Source organism: Sander vitreus, chromosome 6, assembly GCF_031162955.1.
Source record: "Sander vitreus isolate 19-12246 chromosome 6, sanVit1, whole genome shotgun sequence".
Classification (NCBI taxonomy): Eukaryota; Metazoa; Chordata; class Actinopteri; order Perciformes; family Percidae; genus Sander; species Sander vitreus.
The window spans coordinates 16478820-16490848 of NC_135860.1; the positions used below are offsets into that span (position 1 = coordinate 16478820).

The 12029-nt window shown below is 40.4% G+C and overlaps 2 protein-coding genes across 2 annotated transcripts; both read right to left on the reverse strand.

The window, feature by feature from the left end:
• Nucleotides 1-277: 277 nt before the first annotated feature.
• On the reverse strand, nt 278-2369 carry hoxa10b (homeobox A10b). Its single transcript, XM_078251879.1, has 2 exons — nt 1595-2369; nt 278-653 (listed from the first exon to the last, which is right to left on the reverse strand). Exons 1-2 carry the CDS (start codon nt 2367-2369, stop codon nt 379-381), a joined length of 1050 nt encoding a protein of 349 aa, XP_078108005.1. The 3' UTR covers nt 278-378.
• Nucleotides 2370-6618: 4249 nt separating this feature from the next.
• hoxa11b (homeobox A11b) lies at nt 6619-8403 on the reverse strand. The gene is made up of 2 exons (XM_078251880.1): nt 7797-8403; nt 6619-6851 (listed from the first exon to the last, which is right to left on the reverse strand). The coding sequence occupies exons 1-2, from the start codon at nt 8401-8403 to the stop codon at nt 6619-6621; spliced, it is 840 nt and encodes a 279-aa protein (XP_078108006.1).
• Nucleotides 8404-12029: the final 3626 nt, after the last annotated feature.

Here is a 12029-nt window from a genome sequence, read left to right on the forward strand (position 1 = left end):
AAATATTCATCAGACCTCTCTTTAGCTGTCACAAAAAGGTCTACATGTAACTGTAACACAAGTATGCCAAGGGTTAGTCCAGCATGCAAATTCCAATGGTTCAATCAGGTTGACTATACAATATGTACAAGCCTGAAGCTCTGAAACATTGTGGTCACATTCTGAACGTTTCAAACACAATGGATCAACGTTACAAATGTAGCCATTTATAAATACATATCCACGACTAAATAAAACAGACGTGAAAATAAGAAAGAACAACAACCAATAAGTTAGCAGTAGGGTCCTATTTTCCATGGACATTCTCACAGTTGGTGGGGGGCTCTGCACAGGCGCCCTTGCCATGGATGGAGGAGGGCGCCAAAGACGCAGACAGTCTCATGAGAAACTGAAGTTGCTGGAGAGCTCTCGGATCCTATTCTCCCGGCTCATTTTTTTCAGTTTCATCCTCCTGTTTTGGAACCAGATTTTGACTTGCCTGTCAGTGAGGTGCACACTGCGGCTGATCTCCAGACGACGCTCTCTAGTCAAGTACATGTTGAAGAGAAACTCCTTCTCCAGCTCCAGAGTCTGGTGCTTGGTGTAGGGGCAGCGCTTCTTTCGGCCACTCTTAGCTGTGAGCCAGTTGGCCGTAGATTCCATTTTTCCGTCTCCTACAATGAAATTGAAACATGATATTAGGCAACAGGTGTAAAAAAAAAAACACATCATACCTGACATGCCTCATATCTTTATTAGAAAATATGGACTAATACGATTCAAAATCCAAAATAAAGAAAATGTCACGTTAATAAAATTGTGGTTTTAGTGTAAACTACTGAAGATAGGATTTAGTATATACTGACACTGACACCTACTGAATATATACCCACATAATGACTATTTATTGTGTTCTATTTGATTTCTACAACCATTTTACGCACAGTCACATATATGTAAATATCCCATACACCTGCAATACAGCATTTTACCAGAAACCATTTGCCATGTTAAGCAGCAACTACACCTTTATTAAGACATAAAAGTCTGCACAGTCTGCAGACATTATAGGAAGGCCTGTGATTTTGATGAGAGGACAACTGGCATCAGAATCCTGCACAGGACAAATGGGGTAGACTGGATTTACCTTTGCTGATGCTTTAAATGAAATAATAATGACACCCCGAGAATATTTAAAAAATATATTTTTTTTAATCATCCAAACGTCATGGGTACCAATACAAATAAATCCATAAGGCCTGTTTAAATAGCATGGTAATAAACTACAGCTATATATAGCAGCTTATTTGTGATCTAAAAACAGCTAATAACTCACAACAGCTCTGATCATCGGCTCTGATTGGTTAAGTCACGTTCAATTTCGCCTCATGCCCGATAAACCGGTAAATAGCCTACCCGTAAAAACGCACACCTGTGACTGGCTTTCTGTTGACCTCAATATTAATAGACTGTCAGTATTCATTCTCATGCATTCCTCTGTGTTAAGAAATCATTGGTTTAAAAAAAATAGAAGCCTAAGAATTATATGCGCATGCCTCATTATGCCAGCTGCTATTTTTGCAACACATGTCTACAATGTATGTCGACTCTACACCTTTGACTGGCTTTTCTGGACACTCCGCACTGCATGTTTCAGCGGGCTCAGGGGAGGACGAACTTTCCGAGGAGAGGCGGCTGTCCTCCTCTGTAGCCGGGGCGCAGGGCGCAGGGACAGGCGCCTCCTCGTGGCTCTCCCTTCGCTCCGGCTCAGCCGAGGCAGCCTGGGGCTGGGAGGGTTGGCTGTCCAAACGGGCAGGTCTTTGCAGAGTAAAGTGATTCATGTTTGGCTGGACATCATGGTAAAGCCTGGAGGATGTGTATGTCTGAGACAGGCGGAAGTAGCCGGGGACTGGCAAAGTGCTGCCGGTAACCGGGCACGATGCAGTCGAGTAGGAAATGTCATCTACCGTTGCTCCTTTAGAACATTTGTCAGACTCATAAAGGCAATAAGCGCTCTCCTCTTTTATGTTCGGTGAGAATGAACACTGAGCCATATGCTGGCCGCTGGGCTGATCCACCCGGCAGGATCTCGACGTTTCCAGCCACGTTTCCATTCCTTGAACATACGGAGCAGAAGACGGAATCACGCTTTGGGTGCTTGGCTCGTTGCGCTTACCGATCCCCGGGAAACAAGAGCCACTCGAGAGTCCATATGAATATTCCGATGCCGGTGGCAAATACACCCCGTTACTTTGGTAATATGAACCGCTGTCGGTTCTCACGTTGATTAAAGAGTCCACGAAAAACGAATTTCCAGCTTGGTTGTTGGGGCATGTCATCGTTGTGGTATAATTGGACGGAGGATGAAGATAGCCCTTTCTGGCTGACATTTCTTGTGCAAAACATTGCTGAATAATTACTGATACTCACGCTTCTCACTGTAGCCTGCAGCCAATTAAAACACCAGGCGACTACAGACTCCTCCCAGTCTGACCAGGCAGCTCCACTGTGTCGTATATTTTGTTTTAGGCTAAGTCCAGAGAAAAGATGGGGGGAAGTGGTGCATCAGAGAGTTTTAGGTAAAATCTTTAAATCTCTTTTCAATCTCACGTCTTGAGCCTCGATCCATAAGACCTGCCTGTGTGAACTTAACAACAACCCCTATTTGACAACTCGGTTGTTGAAAGCTGTCCCTAACAATTATGTACAATGCATAGCTTTATGGCCAGTTTTACAGCACTGTAAAAATGAAGGGTTCTAGAGGTGCCTCTGAGAAGCACAGGGTGCATCAAAGATCCAAAAAGTCATATGTGACTCTTTGGTCGGGGGACTCTTAACCCTCCTTGTGCTGCCCTGATGACTATTATTGGACTGTTTTTAAAATTCCTCATGGATTGTCCAAAGCAGGGCAGACAGTGTTTTCATCTTACCACATTGCTGGTCAAACCAGTGCAAAATCACTTCCTGTATAGCCCTAGAGCTTATCTGATGGTGGTGTGAATATTGTGGTTGCAAATGCCATGATTGCGCCCATACACCTTTTACTGCAAAGGCTCAGTTGAGCATTTAAAGGTGACACGTAGGCACACCAAAATAATACCACAGCTGAACAATGTCCTGGTGCTACATTTTTCTTAATGATGACTTAATATTGGCAAGGCTGCAAGAAATGTAGGTCGTTCCTGCATAAATGAAATTAGAACTTGTTAATCTTGCTATTATCCCGTTAAAGAACCACTGGGAATGTGTACCTATTAAGACACACACACACACACACACACACACACACACACACACACACACATTGCCACAACAGAACAGGTTGAAACTTGTCAATTCTCTGGCTCTGAAACTTTGACAGTTGAAGTTTAATTTCAAATCAATATCTCTTAATATATCCATTCCACCCACGAATAAAATGCTCAAAGCGCCTTCTAAACTGGTTTTAAATGTTTTTTTTTAAATACATAGCTCATCACCGTTTCTATTTATAGTGTTTGTACTTGTACTTGTACTTGTTGGTACTTGTACTTGTTTTATACCATGAAATGTTTAAGACAACAATCTGAGTTAGAGGTCAAGACAAAATAATAAAAACTAGTAACCAGAAAACAAACAACTAAAACGTGCTTGCTTTGCACGCAACATAAGCCTACATCTATAATTTAAAGGGGGCCAATGTTATATGATAGCCATGTAGTCTCAATTTGAACTAAATAAAACCAGTAATCTGACATGGATCATTTTGTAATACATGTCCACCGTAAAAGTGAATAAAATGGATATTGGTCTTCATCTCATGAGGCAAACAACTAACACAAATCGTTAGCCTGGACTGCTACAATATTTTAACTAAAATAATTAAAAAGTTAGAACTACATCCACCCATTCTTCCTTAAAAGACCGCCAATAGGGTTAAGAGTTTACAACAGGCCTACAGATCAGCCTAAAGATGTCTCAAAGGTGGGTGAAATACAACATCGGCTATACCTCCATTTCCTATAAGTCTGGAGCCATAACGTCTAGAAATCAGAGCTACAGTTTATGTACAGCCATTTTATGTGTCGTCAAACCTGCAGCATGTCTGGCTGCAATGAATGATAATAATAATGAATGAATGATTATTTCCTGTGATGTCTCGGTGTGCGCTGTGGGCGAGCTGCTCTTATATTATTATTACGATAAAACTTCCTTTTAATTCATTTAAATATTTTTTGAAGAAATGTTAAAATTAATGAAAAATCCCATACTGCCTGTGCGTCAAAATGTCTCTCTGTTGGGTGTCTGTCTATGACACACACACACACACACACACACACACACACGCACACACACGCAATCCAATCCAAGTTTTTAATTTTTTACATTTTTACATTTTTACATAACGACGAAACAACATAAATCCAGTTCAGGATTCATAAAAATGAAGTATAATTTAGGTTTTAAACTGTATGGGGATTCTAAAAGTTAGTGAGCCACAAAATGTTTGAAACATAGGCCCTTGTGATCTTATTTCTTAGTGTGCATTAGTCACATAACGTGTGCAAAATTGCAACCTGAGAATCTTCATTACATTTGATGCTCAAAGAAACAAACTTGCACTATTCACTTGCTTTCACGATTTCATAACATCTGCACCTTAAATGAAAAACAGCATCTTCACTTTTCAGATGATGAAAATAGAAAATCGTCTTAAATCACACACACAAAAGAAACCCCATGTATGGATAAAATGCACATAATAATATTTGTGTGCCTACCTTAACAATGAACTCCTGAGGTGGTGACATATTTTAAAGCAGCTGAGCGACGAGTCAAACTTCTTTTATATCTCAATTCACGACAATGACATTGATCTGATGAGCGCCACCCAGTGGAAGAAGACTGCTGTGCATACACTGCAACACAACACAAACGCAGAATATTCCTACCACGGTAAGATGCTGAAAGAAATGACGCTGGAAAGGTCCGTGAACACAAGCTTTGAATGCTCCCAGCCGTTGTTTTTCAGCTCCTTAGTCACAGTTAATAACCTTGGTCTCAGACGCTTTATTGCACTACACTCCAAATGCTCCAGACGAATCCGCGTTTTATGGCCAAGTTACTGGAGCAACTGGGAGGATGTGCAGCAACCAAAGCGGAATTCCTGGGAGCCTCACAGGATGCACGGTATAAGGAAGGCATCAGGGCCCTTATTAGCTTATGGCAGGCAATTCAAGTTGTTTTCAGGGGCCTGGTGGTGAATACAATGCCACCTAAAGCCAATTTTACCCATCTTTGTATGTGGGAATGCTTCATTTGACCTTCCTTTGCAGGCGCAACATAAATCCTCAGGCCTAAATTCATATTTGGTATTGATAACTGATGTATGATATTTGGATTAAACCACTCCAAATGCTAATTAAATTGACCATAGCGATGATTGTAATAGTGATCTGCAGTTCGTCTGCCCTTTGTTTACCCCAATGTCACAGCCTGATGGGTCAGCAGACTTTCAGTGGATGAAATTAATAAAGTCTTTCAGAAACTACTTTGATGAGAGCATAATCACACAAATAGATTCATGTCATTTTGAAAGAGGCGGCCTGTTACATCTATATGCATTCAAACAAGTGTCAAGATTGTTTCAGTAAGGCTGTAACAGGCATGTTAGGTCAGAAATCAGCCTCTCCTCATCGCCCCAGAAATGAATGAACCCTTTGTAATGGATATCAAACAATAACTGCAGCGGATCCCATTTCCAGCCATGAGGGAATAAAAAGCGTCAGACCGACATATCAATCATCTGATACGATCCACGTGCTGGCATATAAAACTGAATATGGGGTTATGTTTCATTTGGGCGTTTTGCTCTCTTATCAGCGTTTGGACTTGTGGATGAAGTTCGGGAATAATCCAATTTTACGGCCAAGAGCTCAACAAAGCGCCTGAGGGTCAAGCGCAGATGTTACATATCACTGATATCACTGACTCAAAATGCTTGAAATGGATTAATTGGTATTAGAGTTAATCATCCTTTAACTATGCAACATTGACCGGTAATTTTGGAGGCTTCTGATAACCGCCAAAAGTGCCAGCTGAGATCTGATATTAATTTCAAAACACACAAAATAGGGTTACAGTCACCGGAGTTGTATTTGAACAATAAAGTTAAAATATTAATAGAAAGAAGAAAACACCAAGAGTTTGATGTTAAGATTACTGACCATAAAAGTTGCGTGCTTACATTTGGGAAAACAATTTAAATTCTAAAGAATTTAAGGAAGAAAAAAAAAGTTTTGAATTGCAGTACAGTAATCTCCGTGCATATTAAATAATACAAAAGGAAATCAGACACATCTGGCTTTCTGATAAGCACACCATACACGCAACCACTTAACTTTGGAAAATTGTTGATTGGTCGGGCAAGCAGGCCAATAACAGGCCTAAATAATAATAGTAATAATAATAATAATAATAATAATAATAATAATAATAATAATAATAATAATAATAACAATAATAATAATAATGCCCCCGTTGTATAAATAGTAGAATTCTTTATGAATTCTAGCACGTTAAACACTCGTCATGTAACATGTAGATGTGTCTTGATGATGGGTGAATGGCTGCATGTCAGTGACAGTCTTTGTTCAGTGTTTATAGCAGGGGGGTTGTGGTGTAGTACTGTAAACGGTCTCTGTTCAGTTTCTTCTCCTTCATCCTCCTGTTCTGAAACCAGATTTTGACCTGGCGATCTGTCAGATTGAGCATCCGTGAGAGCTGCATGCGCTTCTCTTTGTTGATGTAAACGCTGAAAAAGAATTCCCTCTCCAGTTCCCGGATCTGATACTTTGAATATGGACATCTCTTCTTGCGCGTCCTCTGGCCACCTGAAAGATAAGATAATAAAAAGGCAAAAGGTCACCAAATGAGATATTATAGACACAGTACAACAACATGAAATAATTTCCTGCTTTGAAGCAGCCGTGGTCATCTACATGGAGTTCAAATGTTTCCCTGCTCGCTCTCAGACCTACAGGACCGAGATTTGTAAACAAAAGACTCGACTTGATAGTGGAACGTGTTAGGCATGAAGGGACTGCATGTCGGAAGTTGTGAAAACTTGTTGAAATCTGTAAAACCATACCGGCTGGCTTTTAAGAGTGAGGGTGTGGGCCTAAACCAAACAGTCACGAGTATCGTGTATCTGATATGCTTGTATTGTCCGCTTTTGATTTCACTGTGCGTAAAGAGCAGTGGTGTCAGTGAGAGCTAATTCCATGAAAAGCAGTCGTTGAATTAAATCCTTACAAATCCTGTGAATTTGTAAATATTTATCTTTGAGAAAGGAGCAGGGTTTTAGCATAAATCTGCTCCAAAGTCACATCAAAGTGCCTCAGCAGCCCACTCAAAATAAATCAAATCATAAATCCAAAAATATACAGTTATACAATATACAATTGTACCCATGGACATAAATATGGGGGATATAAGATGTATCTACAGTGTTTAGATTTTTATTTTAATAGAATTTCATAAATGTTATTTGCCATATAAATGAAGTTTACAGGCAAACCATAGAAAGAGATTTAAGCGCACACATGCAGAATAAAAGTTGAGATGTTGTTTGAAATCTTGGAAGAAGCTTAACGCCAAACTCTTCACGGCCAATTTCAATCCCAAGCACGTGATCTTGTAGTTTATAACATAGTTTTGTCATAGGGTAAATCTGCAGGCCCTCCATAAACCTTACGTGCTTATAAAACAGCATATAAAAAGCTTTAAGAGCAAAGCGTTAGATTGTTCTCCTTCTTGCGTTCAGCAGGGCTACTCACTGCTGCTTCTGCTCTGTTTCTCCTCGCAGTGGCCGGAGGACGACTTGGGGCTGCAGCTCTCCGCCGTGTCCGAGCCCGGAGGAGCCGGAGCGGGACTTGTTTTGGCGTCGTGTCTGTCCGAGTCTGCTGCTTGTGCTGTTGGCGTTGTGCTGCTTTCTGCGCTCCCGTAGGCAGTGTCGAAGAACTGGTCGAACGCCTGCGGCAGGACGCCGTTCCTGCCAACGCTGCCATAGAAGCCAGAAGTCGGGTTGCTGGAGGAGCTGGAGTGGCTGGCGTTGGAGCTGCCTTTCACCAGGATCTCTCCCCCCCGTGAACTCGGGCTCGTCCAGCCGTCTCTGTGCACGATGTCCTCAGGGTAGCAGTGTGACAGGCTCCCCCTGCTGTGGTGCCATTTACTGGAAGTGTCAATCCCATAGTCTCTGAAAGCCACATCTCTCACGGACGGGACCTGTGGCAGGGCAGAGGACTGGTAGGGGTATGTCATGGGACAAGAGGACTGGCTCTGGGTTAAATAATGAGGGAGACCCGAGAAGTCTGCTCCGGAGACGTAGTAAGTGCAGCTCGGTAAATACATATTAGAGCCGGAGATCCGCTCATCAAAATCCATATTCTGCTGTTGGAAACGTCCTATAATAATCCTTTCATAGCTCCTTCGCGGCGCTGCGCTCCAGCCACTTTGAGGCAGACTGGTGGAGCAGAAATCCTTAGACGTACAAGCTGACGTGGGGATCCATCTCCATCCATTCCTGAGGGCCAAAGCCATGTGACCACTGGCACAAAATGACAGATAGCCTACGCCTCGATGTGTAGCTATGAGTCAATGAGTTTGTAAAGTAGACCTTTGGCTTCATGGGAAAGGAAAAATACTGAGAAGGAATTTTGCTCAGACACAATTTAGGCTATTTTGAAAAATATTTTAAACACGGGTTCTTTTTCATTGAAGAGCATTAGTTTCTAAAATTATCACATTACAAGCCGGGTACTACACAAATACATAATTACATCCAATTTCACGCCACGCTGCTTAACCTGCCAGTTTTTACCTTTAGGATCGTTTTTAAATAACCCTAACCTTAACCTCTGAGCCGTCTGAAACATTTGAAAGACATTTTTAGACCAAGGCAACAGAATTTAGACTTTAGTATGCACGTGGGGCTTAATCATTGTGGCACAAACAACATTTCATAGGCTAACATAGAGAACTTGTTGAGTTTTATATGTCAGGTCTTATTCTAAGAAAATTAGGGCATGTACTGCACATGCGTCAATTATTTTTGGAAGCTATTTTAATCCATTGAATCTATTTTGAACGATTTCACAATTGAACACATGGCAGGTATGGATTCGTCGTCTCTCTGTGTGAATTTAATATCGCTCCTCTGGTTATATATAGACTCATCTAGTCCACAAGCGGCGGAGCAATGCGAGTCATGCTGCACTTCTGTCAGGCATCAGTCCAGTTTGGACCCGGAGACAGAAAGACAAAGGCCTGTAAATACATGACTTGGTTATCTCTCTTATGGTTGCTATGTGTTTGTTTGAACCAGTGTTTTTTTTTCAGGATTATTAAAAGCATGCTAGCTTGACCTGTTGCAGCCTCCACCGTGGACAGATTTATGTTTAAGTGCATGCTGATTGTGTCTGTTTGTACGAGTAAAAGTTTGTAAGAGGGCCAGAAGCAGAAGCTTGAATGAAGTTCATATAAGGCTGATCAGCTGACATACCAGGCGTTTAACGTCGAATGTAAACATACAGACATTGTTTATAGGCTACGAATAATAAAGAGTATTTTCCAAAGGGGCTCCAGTCTTTGCATCGCCTGTTCTCTTTGCAACGCCCAATATAAACCTTTGAACATGGGCTATTTCCCACACTCCAATCCATTTTCATTTGTCATCACTGCTGAGTAAGTGGACACATATGTCACATATCTTGTTCTGCAGCCAATTTTAGAATTTAGTCCAAATTCCATTTTCATACATCAATGCCTGTGGATTTGTCATGTGCAGGGAAGCATTATGAGATGTGTAATATTTGACTCTGCCCAGGTGGTTTGCTGTTTGACTTCAACGGTGAGTTCTTATATGTGAAACTGTTATTTGTTTGGCAAATTAATATAGTGTTACATGATAATCTTGACAATTCCTATTTTGATTCTTTTGTTAATTATTCATGCGCAGCTTCAGCCTTTAGGCAGAGGCTGCAGGATATTCTTCTACTTCTTACCACACAGTTTTCAAACAATTTCATCCACAAAAAAAATTGGTTTAACACGGTTTAACCTGAGCCAGCAGATGCGTATTGATCCACTAAGTGAGACCGTTTTCATTGGTATCGAGTAGCTGGTACGCATGCTGGCTGTATATAAACAAACCTTGACCTCCAGCCAGTTGTCATAATAAGGAAACCAAATGCGCAAAAAGTACATTTCCATTATATTTTAATTTCTCCTTTCCCATAGATCCACGTCTGCCTAAATTATTAATAAATCCAAATAAGAAACGTCTATTATAATGTCAGCTTAAACGATGGGTTAATACTTTGATTAAAAACGGTAAATTAAATAAATTGTATACACCAAAATATTTTGTTGACATTCAATTACATGAAAGTCAAGGCTGGATGATTGTTTCTTAGTTGCCTTGAAAGGTTCAGACGCAATACACTTGGAGGGGAAAAAAAACCTGTGGCCTTATGGCTGCAGCACAAGTCCTCAGAAGAATGAATTATTTATTTCAGTCTAGCAGAAAATGCAAAAGCTGAAGGTATAAAAAGTCACTGGTGAATGATGTGGCTGTTTTAGGAGGCATGTTAAGGGCATTTAAAAAATAAATAACATGTTTTCTTGGTTTCCCTGAATTTTCCTTCGACACTTTAGGAGGACTGTGGTTTAACTTAACTGCCTGAAAATCTGTGTGCGCCTCCTGCCTTTCCTGGTTCCTGAGTCAATTTCACAAGGGGCCATTTTATAATATTTTAGTCAAATATGCCGGTTAAGATTTACAGTTTAAGGTCCAAGGTTCAAGGTTTGTGCTAAATAAAGTACAGATACTTTTATATAATTTAAGAGTTTGAGCAATAGGTGAAACGTGCATTTTATTTCAACTTATTTCAATGTTTGTAAACATTACTGCTGTAAATCAGAACACTGTTCATTTAAATTTAGTAAAGCAGTTGTAAATCAGTAAGACAGTGACATCAGGTTTCCGTCCTGTGTGACTCTGTTCACGGATTATGCCTTCAAAGAAGAAACCAAACAAATTCTCTATATCACCCTTTTTTACTTGTATTATTTGAGAGTGTTTACAAAGAGGAAGCATGCACACATGAATACTGCGAACTGAAACGTCTCTTTTAGTGTAATGAATGCAACCTTGTTAGTATGAAGGGAGGGAGGGGGTCTTTTTAGGAAGTAGTGGATTGTTTACAGCTAAGGCTGCTGTAAAACACAAAGACGTAAAAAGCTAATACAACTTTCTGGATTCACAAATTTAACCTCGCATTCATCCACGAATATCTGGCTGTCAAGCAGATGTGATAGGACTGCAAAAGGCAGCTGGTTTAATATGCAGGGGGGGGGGTCTGACTCTTCACTTCACGTCTGAATGTCTGAATATTTTCCAGCTATGTTGTAATATTGACTAATGCAGTTTTGTTATATCATATCTTGGCAATAGCTATACACTGAAAATGTATTACAGTTGCAATACATGGTGTAATGCAACAAATGTGGGGGGAAAAACATTTAAATAAAATGCAGTAGCCGGAGACAAATGGAAATTATATGCATTTGATTGTGCTGTTTGGAAGGAGGAATAACTATGTCCTATTAGTGTTCTTATGTATTTGTTCGGGAAAGATTTGGATTTTCCTCAAATGTATTTTTCCATATCCCTAATTCGTTTTTGTCTGATGCTCATTGCACAACGTTCTACACCACTCAAACACAGCAAGCAAGTTTTAATAGAGGTAACACATGGCTTTATGAGAAACAACATTGTTCTCACACCTAATACCTCTGTAGACACACCTGCACTTTGTCGATGCATTTTCGTCTGTACCTCTGTGGAAGTAGCCTGTTGGTGGATGTGTTTGTTAATTAACTTTGTTTTCTTTTATTTAAACTTTAAAAACAAACTAAACAAAGGCTCTTGTGGACAGGTGATGTAAATTAGTCTAGCTACAAACACTAAACACAGGTCCTTGTGCATAAATGTACGTTACAATTTTACT